Source organism: Belonocnema kinseyi, chromosome 9, assembly GCF_010883055.1.
Source record: "Belonocnema kinseyi isolate 2016_QV_RU_SX_M_011 chromosome 9, B_treatae_v1, whole genome shotgun sequence".
Lineage (NCBI taxonomy): Eukaryota > Metazoa > Arthropoda > Insecta > Hymenoptera > Cynipidae > Belonocnema > Belonocnema kinseyi.
In genome coordinates, this window is record NC_046665.1 from 97,907,356 (window position 1) to 97,923,996 (window position 16,641).

The 16,641-nt window shown below is 31.7% G+C and overlaps 1 protein-coding gene across 1 annotated transcript; it reads left to right on the forward strand.

Moving 5' to 3' along the window:
* The first annotated feature begins 3,773 nt into the window (after positions 1 to 3,773).
* On the forward strand, positions 3,774 to 6,840 carry LOC117180652. The gene is made up of 2 exons (XM_033373142.1): positions 3,774 to 3,862; positions 5,708 to 6,840. Exons 1-2 carry the CDS (start codon positions 3,808 to 3,810, stop codon positions 6,838 to 6,840), a joined length of 1,188 nt encoding a protein of 395 aa, XP_033229033.1. The 5' UTR covers positions 3,774 to 3,807.
* Positions 6,841 to 16,641: the final 9,801 nt, after the last annotated feature.

Genomic DNA, 16,641 nt, shown 5'->3' on the forward strand with positions numbered 1-16,641 from the left:
CTCTTCTTGCCAGCTCACCTCCTAATATCTCCTCAGACGAATTTTCAATAAAAAATGTAATTGTGAAATTTTTAGTTGAAAAAATTAATTTTCAATAAAAAATGTTGACAAAAAATTAATTTTGAATGAAATAGTTCAATTTCCTACTTAAACGATTACAGTTATACTAAGAATGGAGCAGTTGATTTTACAGCAGGGACGGGTCCAGGGAGTCAACAAATTGCTCCGGACGTCTGTAGACTATTTGTAGACCGTCAAGAACCAGAGAAGCCCCTTAAAGCGCCCATATATTCTAATTTCGGGATGGTCTGTTGTGCAGGTAATTTTAAACACAAATTGCTTGTAGTGTGTACTGTGAATTACACTGACAACGGAAAATACGTTAACTTTATTTAAAAGTCTTTTCTTTTCCGAGTCATTATTTGGCAATCCCGCCAAATCTATAATCTTTTGATGCATATATACACTCGAGATTCCCTGTAAGAGCCAGTCCACAATGAGAGTCGTGAAAGTCGACGTTCAAACGGATATACGTATTTTGAAACCATACGCACGTTGTTGCCAACTATCTGAGCAGATTTGGCGTTTCGCATTTTTCGTTTTCTTGCTGCGACCGTTGGCCACAATGTGCGTATGACGTCAAGTACCCATATACGTTCGAACGTCGACGCTTACGACTCTTATTGTGGAATTGCCCTAACGAGTAGCTCGAGTATCTGATAGTTCTCTGCAACGAGGACGAGGGAGGATCCCACCATTCCTTGCGCGTAAAATGATGCGTGCATCATTTGTTTAGAAATGCCTGATTGTACTAAGAAACTGTCATAACCCATAATTATACACTACATTTTCTACGGTAAAACTTCCGTATCATGGCCTTTTAGAAAATTACGTCTTTTTTAATAAAAAGTGCGGATACTAAACGTGAGCGATCAGTTGAACAGGCTGAAGAATTTTCAACCGCAAAAAAATCGCGGCATGAGAAGGAAGATGATTATGAACCTGATCTGAAAGGAAGTGTTTCAAATTTTCACATAATATAATGTCGAATAAAATTTGAGTCTCCAATCATTATTGTGTAAATTGAAAAAAAAAATTAATTTTATGAATTACAGGAGTCACGAAAATTTCAAGAGCATGTTAATGATGTCCAACTTTTTAGCAGAAAAAAACTCGACAATACTGAGATGTACGATCTTTTTGTAAATGTATGGACACCGGATGCTGATTTTGTGTTTCCAGCAACGTAAATCAACAAAAAGAATTTGAGATATCAATTTTCGTGGTTGCAAAAGTATCCTGCTCAGCCGTTGAAGATGGTACCTATTGTCGAGTTTGCATTTTGTTCGCGCAAAAGTTAGTTGAAAAAGGAAAGCATGAAATTTTCAATTCGTTAGTGAAAACTTTTGTCAAAGATTGGAAGAGAGCCTTAGAAAGATTTAAAGATTACCAATCCAAGAGATATCACTTGGACGCTTCCGATGATGCACAGAATTTTCAGCTAATATATGAACACAAGAAAAATGACGTCATCATTGAGATGGACCAGAGCCAAAAACGGCTGCAACTGGAAAACAGACGGAAACTTACTCCAATCATTCACGTGGTCATATTGTGCTGCAGACGAGGACTGGCATTACGAGGACATCGAGATGATGGCCCTTTACACTGGATATGTCAGAAGAAAATGGCGGGAATTTCAGGGCACTTTTGTGTTTTGCTGTGGAGAGTGGAGATGTAGCACTGCAGAAACATTTAAAGGTAGCGGGTGGTAATGCAACATATCTGAGACATACAATTCAAAATGAGATCATCGATGCTGTAGCAGAAATCATCACTAGAGTCTTAATGAGACGCATCAATGAGACGAAGTTTTTCACTGTAACTGCAGATGAAACATCTGATGTGAGTGGGATTGAACAGTTCACGATTGGAGCTAGATTCGTTCAAAACATTAGAGGGAGAAACAATACCAGAGAAGATTTCTTGTGCTTTGATCCTGTAGAGGACGTGACTGGCGCTGGCCTTGCAAATACGCTGCTAACAACTTTGCAGAAACTTGGAGTGGATACTCATTTCATGAAAGGGCAAGGTGAGCAGAATAAAACTTAAATTAACTATACAGTATACTTTGAAATTTTTTATTCTTAAGGTTATGATGGAGATCGAGCAATGAGTGGAGAGTTCAAAGGCTGTGCAGCTATTGTTAAGAAGAGATCTCCAGACGCTCTTTATATTCACTGTGCAAACCACAACCTGAATCTGGCTATTACCCTCGCGTGCAACATCACGCCGATCCGGAACTGCATAGGAACAGTCAGGCCAGTCTTCAATTTCTTTCGTCTCTCCAGCAAGGCTGGAAATTTGTTGAAAACCTACATCCTGACAGCAAACCCTGGTTCCAAGCAGACGCGTCTTCTAAAATTTTGCGAAACGCGTTGGTTCGAACATTTGGCTTCTCTGGGATTGTTTCGTGAAGTACTGGAATTTATCTGTTTAACGCTCGAAAAACTGGATGAGCTGAAAATACAATCGGATGGAATACAGCCAAATAGCTTGCTTGCTTCCATCCAAACAGCTCAATTCATCATTGCATTGGTTGTGATGAAACCGGTGTTCAGCTTGACGAAAAACCTGAGCCAAAATTTGCAAAAAGAAGATTACGTTTATGAAGAAATAAAGGAGATGCGTACCAGAGCTGACGAGAAATTCGCAGAAATTCTCAAGTCAGCGATCCAAATTGCTGAGAAGATTGGCACTGAGATCGCTGTTTCTCGGCGAGCAGGAGAGGTCAAAATAATCGGAAGAACTATAATGGAAACGCTGAAGAATATTATCCGCGATCCATATTCATTCCATTTTGGATAAATGTCTAGAAGAGCTGGACACGAGATTTCTTGAACATCGATCACTGCTGTCAAGGATACAGAATATCATTCCAGCAAAATGCGGATAACTCGATGAAGAAGAATTAAACAAAGCCGTCCATATTTTCGAAAAAGAATGGCCAAATGACGTCAACGGGACTACGGAAGAATTACAATTTGACATGAAGATGTGAGAGAGGTTTTTCGCAATTAAAAAATAAGGGATTAATGTAAAGTAAATAATTTATTTCTGGTTCCAGGTTCTGTTCAAACATGCCTACAAAAGAGCGGCCAATATTCGTGATCGAATACTGGATATTCTTGTAAGAAAAACGAGAAGAATTGAGATTACCCTGTAAATGGCCTGACTGATTTTCAAGACAGTGTACTGTCTCTATTCAAATGTCGTCATTTGATTCGTACACTGTCAATAAGTCATTTTGATTTTTATAATATTATATTGTGTGTTATTAACATCTAAAAAAACAACTTTCGGATAAATTATGATCACAATCGCCAGTTACTTTTATTAAAATTTTCATTCTTGTGCCTATTTTTCGAAAATGAAACTTAAATAAAGCAAATAAACACACATCTTAATAAGCAATCACTATCGAAAAAATTCGAGTTTGTCTAACACAATTGTAATGTCACGTTTTGTGAAAGCCAAAATATCTTTTATTTTTAAATTTTTCGATCAGCCCCCCCCCCCAAATTTTTCTAGATTCGTCCCTGGTTTACAGTAAAATAGAATTATTTTCAACATAAATAAAATCAATTCTAACGAAAAATCTTAAAGCTGATATTTTCTTATCATGATTATCTGTTAGATAACGACTGCCTTATATCAATGTACGCTCTGATAAAACACTAACATATTCCTTAGTTTCACTGAAATATATATTACTTAAACAATCAGTTTTTCATCTACTTTGGAAAAATGAGGATAGTTTATGCTTTTGTCTTTACTTTTGTGGTCTTCCTTAATTTTATTGGTAAATATAATAATATAACATATCCGTAATTCTTATTATATTTTAGGCTAACGAAATCCTTACATAGTTGGCAATGAAGATTTCATAAAATAATGGGTATGTTTCATATATTTTTATGAATTAAATGTATCAAATAAAACGGGCGTTTTTTATAAAAAAAAACACACAGCCTTCGCATATTCAGTGGACAGTTTTAAATTTGAATGTTTAAGAATTTTCTGGAATTTATTATATCTGAGAAGCTACTTTAATCCATATGTTTCATTGACAAGTAGACTCTGCATTCGTGTGCCTACAGTCATGATCACAGAGTATTAAGGAGAGTGGAAGGTGCCATAGGAGCACTATGTATTTTTCCGAATACGAGTTTCAGCGCTCGTACAGTTTGGGGAGAGAAACTAATTCTGAAAGCCGCGAAATTCAAATTCAAAAAGTATTTTAAATTTTTTAATTACTTGAATAATTACTATTTAAAGAAGGTGATAAGCATTGAGTTATACGTTTCAAATTTTTACAACTTATTATCAACCGTCGAAATTTTTTGCACCTTAATTTCACTTTTGAACACTATTCCGACGAATTATTCCCTGCTTGAGTTGTTGAAATTATACTTTCACGACTTGGAACCTTTTCGCCCCCTTCACTATCGGCGATTTTCCCTTGACGTGTACTTGCGTAATTTTACTATTTAATCTACATTAAATTCACGTTTACGAGTTACATAATTTGTGGTTGTTGCAATTTATTATTAAAATCTTTTTTTTTAATTTTCATATCAGGTTATTGAGGTTAGATATACGATCTTCATATTGTTTCTACAAGAAAAATTGTATTCGTTGTTATTGTATCTACGTTGTCGGGTTCGCTACTGAAATCCCAATGACGAACATCGTTTATTTTTTATTGTATTGCTGTTGCAACCACTAATACTACAATCATGTGGCATTTTTACTAAAACCCTTACGATAAAAATCGTCTACAAAACTTTTTTAACTGTCAGAGAAAACGCATTGTAGCAAGAAAACTTCCTATTGAAAATAGACGAGCTTCTTTCCCGAAGCGGCAGAGTGCGCTAGTGTCCAGTGTACGGTCACCTACCACTCTCTTTAATACTCTCTGGCCATCATCAGGTAATGTGTGATATACTCTGAACTTAATTTTTATCTTTATATATTTAAAGTAATATATAAGGATAAAGTCTATTTATTTTTAGCATTTAATAGTAGCAAATAAATTTTTTGTAATAAAAAAAAAGAACAGAGTTCATAAATATTATATAGAAGCTTCCGACTAAACTCCCGTCGTGCATCCAACACGAGCGTAAGGTAGGCTCAACGCAAGGTCTTGTACTAATTTTTTAATAAAATTCCTAACGCTATCTGACTTAAAAAATTCCCTAACTTTTTCCTGATTTTTCGTTTTCCCTGACCTGCAGCTACCTTGTCAAAAGCATTAATAAATAGGATCTCTAATTTGTATCAGGCTTCGCACTTATCTCACAAATTTAATTGACTTCCATATTTTTCGTAAGTTTTAATCGGATTAAAACTGTAATTCAAGAGATTGATTAAGCAAGCAATTTGAAAAATTTCCAGGCGCGATGAGATACGAAGAAGTGGTACGTAAGGGAGAAGCATGTGAGAAAAGATTACTTTATTATACAGACACAAATATATTATCTTCACAATGACTGTCAATGGTTTCATTTTTCTAATTTATTTCAACTTTTCAATTCAATATTTATTCGTCGCAAGTACGTAGTAAAATTTACAAAAGAAACCAGCTGAGGCTCACCGTGGCTTGCGCTGAACAAAAACAAAATTAATCCTCTATTTTTCCTTGCAGAACCAAGTTCGCAGTCCGACGCGAGATCTGGTAAACAACGGACTGTTGATCTTAATAAAATTTCTTATGGTGTGTACGACCCAAGTTCTCCTCGAATCCGGACAGTTAGTCTCAATGAGATTTCTCATCCTGTGTCCGACTCAAGTTCTTCTATAGAACGGACTCCTCGTCTCAATGCGATTTCTCATCGTCTGCACGACCCAAGTTCAGGTCGAAAACGGACTGTTGATCTTAATCATATTTCTCATCATGGGCCCGGCCCAAGTTCTGCTATAGAACAGACTACCAGTCTCAAGAGCATTTCTCATAATGTGCCCGGCTCAAGTTCTGCTAGAAAACGGACTGTTAATCTTAATGCTATTTCTCTACGTGAGCCCGACCCACGGACTGCTAGTCTCAATGAGATTTCTCATCATGCACCCCAGCCAAGTTCTACTAGAAAACGGACTATTAATCTTAATGATAAATCTCAGCGTGAGCTCGGCTCAAGTTCTGCTATAGAACGGACTACTAGTCTCAATGAGATTTCTCATCGGGCGCCCGACTCGAAGTCTAATAGACCACGGATTGCTACTCTTCAGGAGATTTATCTCCGTGCTGGGCCCAGGTCCAGTTCCAAGCCTGCTCCTGGCAATTCTTATTCTGACAGTTCTTCATCTGACGGATCTCCTCGCAGCTCTCCTCCAGCCAGTCCTCCTCCTGGAAGGCTAATTTTTGTTGAACTACTTGGATATCCACTAAACAGACTCGGATATGTCCGGCTTGTTCCTCGCACAAATCCGGAACGGCGATTCGAATTCCGCAGGTACATTTTTCCTCCCGAAAAATCGATTTTGATGTGTTTAGGACGTCCGAGAATCTATACCCCCATTCCTACCCGAGAATTTATTGTTTTATCAACATCCAATGGTGATATTTTTGCATTCATGGAGTACAGTGGGATTCTTCGGGGGTTGTATAAGAGCAGTCAATTAAATCAGAGACTAAAAATAAATATGATAACCAAGAAAGTTTCCAAAATGTCACAAAAGGAAATTCAGGAATGTCAAGTAGGCAGATTTCATCCAGTCTTCCCCAGAAATTTTTCTGAAGAAGTTGGAGATCACGATTCACTGGCGATTGAGTACCACTAATTATCTTTAAAAAACCTAAACTAAAGCATTATATTGTTTGTAATCTGAAGTCGGATCAAAATGGATGTAACTGATAATTACATTAAAAAGTAAATGTATTATTGTTCTTGAAGTTTGTTTCTCTCATTCGTCAACAATTCATAGAATGGTCCAAATTTTTTGTTTCGAAATAGAGTGTATTTTTTCGAAAAAATTATATTTACAAGTAGCGCAAACCGATGAAGTTTAGCATGTCATTTCCCCAAGAAAATACGTTTCCGTAAATTTTATAGAGAATTGTCAATATTTGGTTTATACTGATAAGAAGATGTTTAAAGCAATTGATGAAACTATTTATTATTGTTTATTGAACTTTTCTCGTAAAATCGATTTACAAAGTTCGTTTTATTTTTTCCGAGTTTTTAAACTTTTTAGTTAAAACGAGGCTAAAATAAGTCAAATTAACGAAAATAGTAGCAGAAACAATTTATTATTATTTATAACAATATTATCTTAAAATAATGCTATGAAGTTGTGTTTTTTTTTAATTTACACTTTTCTTCCGATTTTCAATATTAGAGTGGAATGATACTGAATTCGAGTTTAAAAAATTGTTTAAATTATTACTTAATATTGAAAATATTATTCTTTTTGGATAAGGCTAGAAAATTGAGGGTTTCTTGTCTGCAATTTTAGCTTTCCTTTGAATTTTAAATTATTTGCAATGCATAATTCAACCAGAATCATTTTTTAATAGTAAAGGGCATTATCAATCACGCGTTACGCGCGCGTGCAATTTCTCCCTTTTAGAGAAAAAATAATTTTGAATAAAAACAAATATCTCGAATAAATATTTCTTGAATTTTACTGTTTGATATTCCAGTCCAAATAGATTTTTATGAATAAATTAAAAGAAAGTTGAATACATCCAAAAGTTACAAATTTTTAACAAAATAGTTAAATGCTTAAGAAAAAAGATATTATTTGCAATTTTAGATTTTGTAAACATAAAAGTTCTACTAAAGGAGATGAGTTTTCAAACCAGACGAATTTTCATCCAAATTCTTTATTTTCCAACCAAAAATTATTTTGTAGGCTTGAAATATAGAAAAGTTTTAGGAAAATTATAATTTAACTGCAAAAATTATTTTCAGTATAAAATAGAAATTTCAAACGATCATTTATATTTTATTTGTTCTATTTTCACAAGAGTTGCCAAGATTTTTTTATTTTTAAGGATTTATCCAAATTGTAGAAAAAACTTAAGTAATTTAAGAAATATTTAAGACACTTTAATGTTCGGAAAAACTTTTAAATATTTTACAAATATTCGGAAATCTTTCAAAGTTTTACAATATTTTTAATGTTCCAGATTATGCTTTAGTTATTTTGAAAATCTATGCGAATATATTGAAATCTGCTCTTAAAATAAATGTTCTTAAAAAAATGGTTGGAATTTTTCTAGAAAATCTGAACAAAATTTCTTTATTTTCTTGAAAGTTTTCAAAATTCTTGAAAAACTGTTAAATTTGGTGTGTGGATACCTTAAAAAATGTCAAGTTTGTTTTAGATGAAATTATTTTTGTATCCTTTCAATTGTTCTAAATATCTCTTAAGCATATTCAATTTTTTCCTAAAATTTTTGAATCTTGCATATTTGAAAATTATGACATCTTCTTTCTTATTCTAAATTTTAAGAAATAATTTTTAATATTTTTTTCTAGTTCAGTCTTTTTTAAAATTTTGATTTAAATATTCTCCTCAATATTAAAGAACAAAATTTATAAATAAAAATAGAATTTTCTATTTGGAAATTTTGATTTACTACATCAAGAGTGCAGAAAATTCTTAGTATTTAATAATAATAAATACATGCATCGTTTAATATTTTTATAAAGTTAGTAATATAATTAATTTGTAATTTATAAAACAATTTGAAAAACATTTATTGAAGACTCACTAACAAATTTGAAATGTTTATTTTTGAAATAAAATGTTTTAATTAAAACTCCTTATATACAAAGTGAGAATTACAAAATTTTCGAAAATTTAAGAGAAAGAAAATTTTGAAGAGCCTCAAAGAAAAATTTGTAACTGAAAAAATTCTTTGTTTTATGATATTTAGACGTTTTCATTGAAGTTTTAATACGCATTTCTCTTTAAAAACAATTTAGTACATTTTTTTCAAAATCTTTTAGAAAAGTCTGATCTATAGGGTCTCAAAAAAACTCTGTAAGTAAAAAAATGAGCTTTTGTCCAATTTTCAATTAAGTTAAGTTAACGTTTAATCAATTTTAGCTAACATAATTTTTAATAAATTTATTATTATTGTTATTATTGTTGAATATCTTTTTAGGATGAACTATCAAACAGTACATTTTTCATTGAAAATTCATCAAAAATAAAAGCTTCTTTGAAACTCCTATTTTAATTTAAACATTATTTCTCCATTGAATTATAATTTGCCTAACATTTTTTTTATTTCTTGACTGAAAAATAATTTTTTGTTATAAAATCATGTATGCTGGAAATTCGTCTTTTTGGTTTGAAAATTCCTACCTTTTTCTAGAAATTTTTATTAAACTTAATATATATTTATGTAACGTTGAAAAAAATAAATCAATAAATTTAGGAAAATAAATAGTTTTTTCGAAATTTTTGTTTTGTATTCAAAATAGTTTTTCCACTTAAATTTTCTACTTTTTATCCATTTTTTACTTAAAGTGAGGTAATAATGATTTAAAGTTGAGAAACATAATTGTTTAAACAATGTAATTTTTATTTTCAATAAAATTCTTTTTTAATATTGCTAGAAAAACCTGTGCCTATCTTTGCCTATTTTTCACTTCGAATGTAATAATAGTTAATGAAATTGAACAAAAATGGAAATAATTATTTAATAAATTAATTATTTTAATTATTATTAATAATAGCATTATTTTTCATTTATACTAGAAATTTATGGTTCTTTTAAAATTTTTTGATGTTTGTCCGTTTTTCACTTAGAGTGTAGTAATAATTGATAAAATTTAATAAAAATAATTGTTCTAGCAATTTATTATTTTTTTATGGATTTTCCCTTAGAATAGATTAAAAAAATGACGGTTTGAAATAATTTAAATTAAATAATGATGTTTCCTAACTTGCATTAATTATGCTTTCACAACGTGCAGGACAAATATTTAAGAAATATTTTTTTTTTAATTTGTTTAAGATTCTTCTTTATTCCCATTCTTTTCAATTAATTTGTAGTATTCTTTTGAATTCCCTTTATTTTTTCTAAGCTTATTCTAAAGTTACTGAGTTAAATAAATTTTTTTCTTATGTTTAAATTATTTTTAATTCTTTTGATTTTTTTACATTCACCTTGAATTTTTATGAATTTCATTGAATTATCCAGTAATTGAGTAATTGAAAGTGATGAAGAAGAAATAAAAGAATCTTATAATATTTATCAAGACATAATATTGTAAAAAGTATTTTGTTTTTAACTTAACGAACAAGAGACAACAAATAAGATTTCTTAATTATATAATTGCTTCATATACGTCGGAGCCATACTGCTTAATTTTTATTTATGATAGATTTTTTTTTATTAATAAAATATTTTTTTAAACAAAATATAAATATTTGTAATGAAGTTTAAAATCTATTGTACTATATCAAAAAAGATAATATTGTTGGCGTAAGATAACTCATAAGCTGACAAGATTTCTAAGAAAGTTATCAAATCTGATTTTTCAAATAGACTTTAATTTCTTTTATAAATAAACAAAAATTGTCTAAATAAATTATTTTTTGAAAGGATGTTTTTTACGATTTTCTATGATTTTACATTCTTTAAAGTTATATTACAAGAAATTTTGATGAAAGCAATATAATTATAAAGAAATTTCCTTTTGATATTATTATTTTTAAAATTATAAACCAATTCAATAAACAAATGCATTAACCATCCATTTTTCGACAGAAAACTCGTTTTTTTCGATGTAATTTTTTTCAATTAGGAATTTTATGATAATTTTGAAAAAATGTATAATTTGTTGATTAATCTTATAATTTTTTTTAACAAATAAAAAAAAATGCATCATTCGGGTATTTATCGGTACAAAAGTTCTTTTTTCAATCTCAGCCCTGTCAGTTTAAGTTTTGTGTTACTTTCATTCTTTTAATAAGAGCGCAGCTTCAGAATAATGCATGTTCTAATGAAAATTGTCTTTAAAGAAATATAAAATTTATCAAATAATTATGAATGTTGTTGAGATTATAATGAATTTCCCCATTAAAAATACCAACATGAAAGAAAAAGAATTTTTCCTTCGACAGATGGCCTAATAATTCTTTTTTTGAATTAAAATTGTTTAAAAAGATCATAAAATTGGTCAAGAATTCATGAATTGTTTCTGAAATTGTCATTAGGTTCCTAATTTTAAAAGTTGTCGGAGAAAGCGAATTTTCTTCTCGACAAAAGCCTTATCAAAGCATTTGTTTATTCAATTTGTTTTTAAAAAATCATAAATTTATAAACTAATCATGAATGTTTCTGAAATTGTCATGAAGTTTACAACGAATAGCACTGGCATTGAAAAAACTTTTTTTTCTCCCTACAATAAAATGCCCAAATAATAAATTTGGTTATGTAAATGGTTTCCAAAAATCATTAGAATCAGCAACAAATCATGAAGTAGAATGAGCATAAAGTTTTTAATTTTTAAAAATGACAAAAAAAACTAATTTTTCTGTCTGAAAATCTCTGATTAATGCATTTGTTTACTCAATTTGTTTATAGTATTAACCATAATAATCTCAAGAAGAAACTTATTTTTCCTTATATTGTTTTTATCCAAATTTCTTGCAATATAACTCTAAAAAACTTAAAATTATGGAAAATCGTAAAGAACATTCTTTCAACGAATAATTTTTTTATAAAATTTTGTTTTGTTTATTATATAGTATTGACATATCTTAACTAATATTACCCTATGAAGCTCAGACGATTTCAACAATTTTGATGTTATTGATGAGCTCCAGGAACGTCAAATAGACAAAATGGCCATTCAAAAAAAAATTGAAAGCTTTTTTATAAATAAAATTTGTTCTTAAAAAATATCTTCTCCTTTCGCGCCACTGGTAATCGAATCACAGAAATTCTGGTTTTCAATTGGGTGATTTCTCATTAAGCTACTAGAGAGATCAAGAATATTTTTTTTCAGAAAAAAAATAATTATAAGATTTTTAATTCATTGCACCATATAGTCTGCATTGACGTTAAGAAATTTTGTTATTAGCTGATGATAATAAAAAATTCCTTGCAAAATTTGACTTACAACACCTGGCACTATAATATATGATTTCTGAAAGAGGATTCTCCTCTCGATCTCTCTAGTAGCTTAATGGGGAAGCACCCGACGTGTATAGATGTTAAAAAATTCTGCTCCCGGATGATGATACAGATTCATTAAAAAAATTGAAAGCCTAATTTAAAAATCAGGCTCGACAACTCTTTTAGAAACCTGATGTGCTTTTCTTCCAATTGCTTTTTGCTCCAAATCAGTCAATATTTCTGGGCTGTACGTTATTTTGAACCAACAACCTTATTATTTTTCCATTGTGTGGAAAAATGCTCGTATCTTTGGAGTTTCTAATTCCCAAGCCTTCGGATTAGCAAAAATAGAATATTTTCTAAAGATTTTTTAAAGTTAATTAGCGGTACTCAATCTCCAGTGAATCGTGATCTCCAATTTCTTCAGAAAAATATTTTGGGAATATTGGGCGCAAACTGCGTACTTGACACTACTCTATTTTAGATGAAGTCATAACGGAAACATTCTTGGTTATCATATTTATTTTCATTCTCGGAGGATATTGATTATTTAAATACAATCCAGGAAAAATCCTATTGTACTCCAGGAATACAAAAACATTGCTATTAGATGTTGATAAAGCAATAGATTGTTGGGTTGGAATATGTTCATAGTTTTTTAAACAACCTGAACACATAAAAAGCCATTTTTCAAAAAGAAAAACATATCTGCGGAATTATAATCGCCGGTTCTTAATTGTGCGGGAAATGAGTCAAATATATTAAAGTTTATTTAGCGGATATGGATTTCCTTAGAGGATAATGAGTCGGCCTGAAGAGGAGGGCTGCCAGGAGAAGAAGGGCTGCCAGGAAGAGAGCTGTCAGGAGAAGATCTGCCAGCAGGAGACCTGGATCTGGATATAGACCTGGATATGGGCTTGGCACGAAGATAAATCTCCTGAAGACTAGCAATCCGTGGTTTATAAGGCTTCGACACAGGCAAACGATGAGCAATCTCATTGATAGTAACAGGCTGTTTTCCAGCAGGACTTGAGTCTGACCCACGATTATAAATCTCATTGAGAGAAACAATCCGTTTGCTAGAAGATTTTAAGTCGGGCTCATGATGATAAATCTCATGAAGAGTACGAGACCGTTGTCTAATAGATCTCGATTGGGACTGCGAACCTAATTCTGCAAGAAGAAAAAGAGGATTAATTTTTTTAGCGCATTACATAGTTAGCCGCTCAATGCTTAATGCATAAGGCTTAAGGCTTAAGGCTTAAGGCTTTCTACAAGACGGCTGCAGATCAGGGAAAAACTGGAAATCAGGAAAAAGTTCAGGAATTTGGTTGGTTAATGAATTTCGATAATCACCAGGGAGGATTAAAAAATTTGGTAAGAGGCCTTTCGCTGAACCTATCATGAACTCGAGCTCGATGCTCGCCTGGACTGATTAAAAAAATGGTAAGAGACCTTTCGCTGAGCGTACCATGAACTCGAGCTCTATGATCACCGGTGCGGATTAAAAAAAAATAGTAAGAGACGTTGCGCTTTTTTGGGGCCGCAATAAAAATTTTTGGGCTCCTTTACTTTTTTCAAAAAATCAATTTTCTTGTGGAGGTGCCAGCTTACATTAACCCAGCACCTCCACTTCTTTAAATCACTAAATAATAAAAATTCAATTACACCAGATTTTTGGGCTTTTTTTGGGCTCTTAAAATCCGCAAAAAAAATTTTCCCTAAACCAACCCTTAACTTCCAAAATCAACCCCCTTCAAAAAATTGAAAATTTTCAGTTACTTATCAACGGGATATTTTTGGGCTTTTTCTGGGCTCCCAGAAAATACCTACTTCGATTTTTGGGCTCCAACCCTTACAGTAAAAAATTAACCCCATTGTAACACGCATATATGAAATCGTCAAAAAATAACTTTTATTACATTTTAGAGCTTAAATCAAGTCTCTGATTTTTGGGCTCCTCGAAAATACGCACTACGATTTTTGGGCTTCAACCCTTAACGTCAAAAATCTACCCATGTAGATACTACTTTGTAAAAAAATGAATTTTTCTAGATTTTTTCAATGGAAATAAAGTCTCGGATTTTCGGGATCCACGAAAATAACCGCTACGCTTTTTGGGCTTCAACCCTTAACGTCAAAACTCAACCCCTCTCTACCACGTAAATACAACTTTGTCTGCAAATAAATTTTGGTAGCATTTTTTAATGAAAATAGAGTCTCTGATTTTTGGGCTCCTCGGAAACTTTTGAATCTTCCATAGCTCAGAATTTTGGGCTATTTTTTGGCTGCAATAAAAAATTTTGGGCTCCTTTACTTTTTTCAAAAAATCAATTTTCTTGTGGAGGTGCCAGCTTACATTAACCCAGCACCTCCACTTCTTTAAATCACTAAATAATAAAAATTCAATTACACCAGAATTTTGGGCTTTTTTTGGGCTCTTAAAATCCACAATAAATATTTTCCCCAAACCAACTCTTAACTTCCAAAATCAACCCCATTCAAAAAATTGAAAATTTTCAGTTATTTATTAACGGTATATTTTTGGGCCTTTTTTGGGCTCCCAGAAAATACCCACTTCGATTTTTAGGCTCCAACACTTACAGTAAAAAATTTACCCCATTGTAACACGCAGATATGAAATTGTCAAAAAATAACTTTTATTATATTTTAGAGCTTGAATAAAGTCTCTGATTTTTGAGCTCCTCAAAAATACACGCTACGATTTTTGGGCTTCAACCCTTAACGTCAAAAATCAACCCACGTAGATACTACTTTGTCAAAAAAGGAATTTTTCTAGAATTTTTCAATGGAAATACAGTCTTTGATTTTTGGGCACCTCGAAAATACCCGATATGATTTTTGGGCTTCAACCCTTAACGTCAAAAATCAACCCCTCTCTTCCACGTAAATACAACTTTGTCTGCAAATAAATTTTTCTAGAATTTTTCAATGGAAGTACTGTCTCTGATTTTTGGGCTCCTCGAAAATACACGTCACGATTTTTGGGCTTCAACCTTTAACGTCAAAAATCAACCCCTCTCTACCACGGACATACGAATTTGTCAAAAAATAACTGTTTTCAGAGTTTTACAACAGGAATACAGTTTTTGATATTTAGGCGTTCCGAAAATACCGTCTACTATCTTTGGGCTTCTACTCTTAAGATAAAAAATTAACCCCTCTCTATAACGCACATACGTATTTGTAAACAAATAATTTCTTTTTGAATTTTACAATGTCAATAGAGTCTTTGATTTTTTGTCTCCTCGAAAATACACACTACGATTTTTGAGATCCAACCTTTAACGTCAAGAATGAACCCCTCTCTGCCACGTAGATACACTGTAAAAAAAGATTTGTGTAAAATTACAAAGTTTCGGAAAATTAAATATTGTATCATTGTAAATATCACACACTCCACTGTGTGATTTTACAAAAATATGTGAAATGACACCCTCTAGCGATGTAAATAAAAGGACCCTCGAACAGCAGTGTAATATTGCACACTCGATGGAAATAAAATTACACATTCCCTCAAATTTTTTATTTATAATTAATTTAAAATTTAGAATAATAAATCAAATAATATGTGAATACGAAAGCGTCTCTCGTGTTCGTTATTTATCGATGCCTTCATCCTTCAATTTTGGAGCATTTTTATTTTTAATGCGAGGAAATTGACAGCTTTGGTTAACTTTTTTGACAGCTTTTACACAAAGTAGATCGAATCTGAGCTATCCCTATTTTGCCTTTCAAATTTTTTGCTATTGTAACGGAAAAAATGCGGATATTCAAAACGTATATTTCATATTTTTTTACGGAATATTTAAACATCGAAAAAATATCCATAGTATCTTATCTGTTTTAGGTAAGTGGTAACGTGTCTGGCTTGTGTTTCTTCAATCTCCATGAAATTGTACGAAGTTTGAGCTTTCGAGTATTTTCGAAGAGCCCAAAAATCCGAGACTGTATTTCTATTGAAAAATTCTAGGAAAATTAATTTGCAGACAAAGTTGTATTTACGTGGAAGAGAGGGATTGATTTTTGACGTTAAGGGTTGAAGCCCAAAAATCATATCGGGTATTTTCGAGGAGCTTAAAAATCAGAGACTCTATTTCCATTAAAAAATCATACAAAAATTTATTTGCAGACAAGGTTGTATTTACGTGGAAGAGAGGGGTTGATTTTTGACGTTAAGGGTTGAAGCCCAAAAATCATATCGGGTATTTTCGAGGAACCCAAAAATCAGAGACTCTATTTCCATTAAAAAATCATACAAAAATTTATTTGCAGACAAAGTTGTATTTACGTGGAAGAGAGGGGTTGATTTTTGACGTTAAGGGTTGAAGCCCAAAAATCATATCGGATATTTTCGAGGAGCCCGAAAATCAGAAACTGTATTTCCATTGAAAAATTCTAGAAAAATTTATTTGCAGACAAAGTTGTATTTACGTGGAAGAGAGGGGTTGATTTTTGACGTTAAGGGTTGAAGCCCA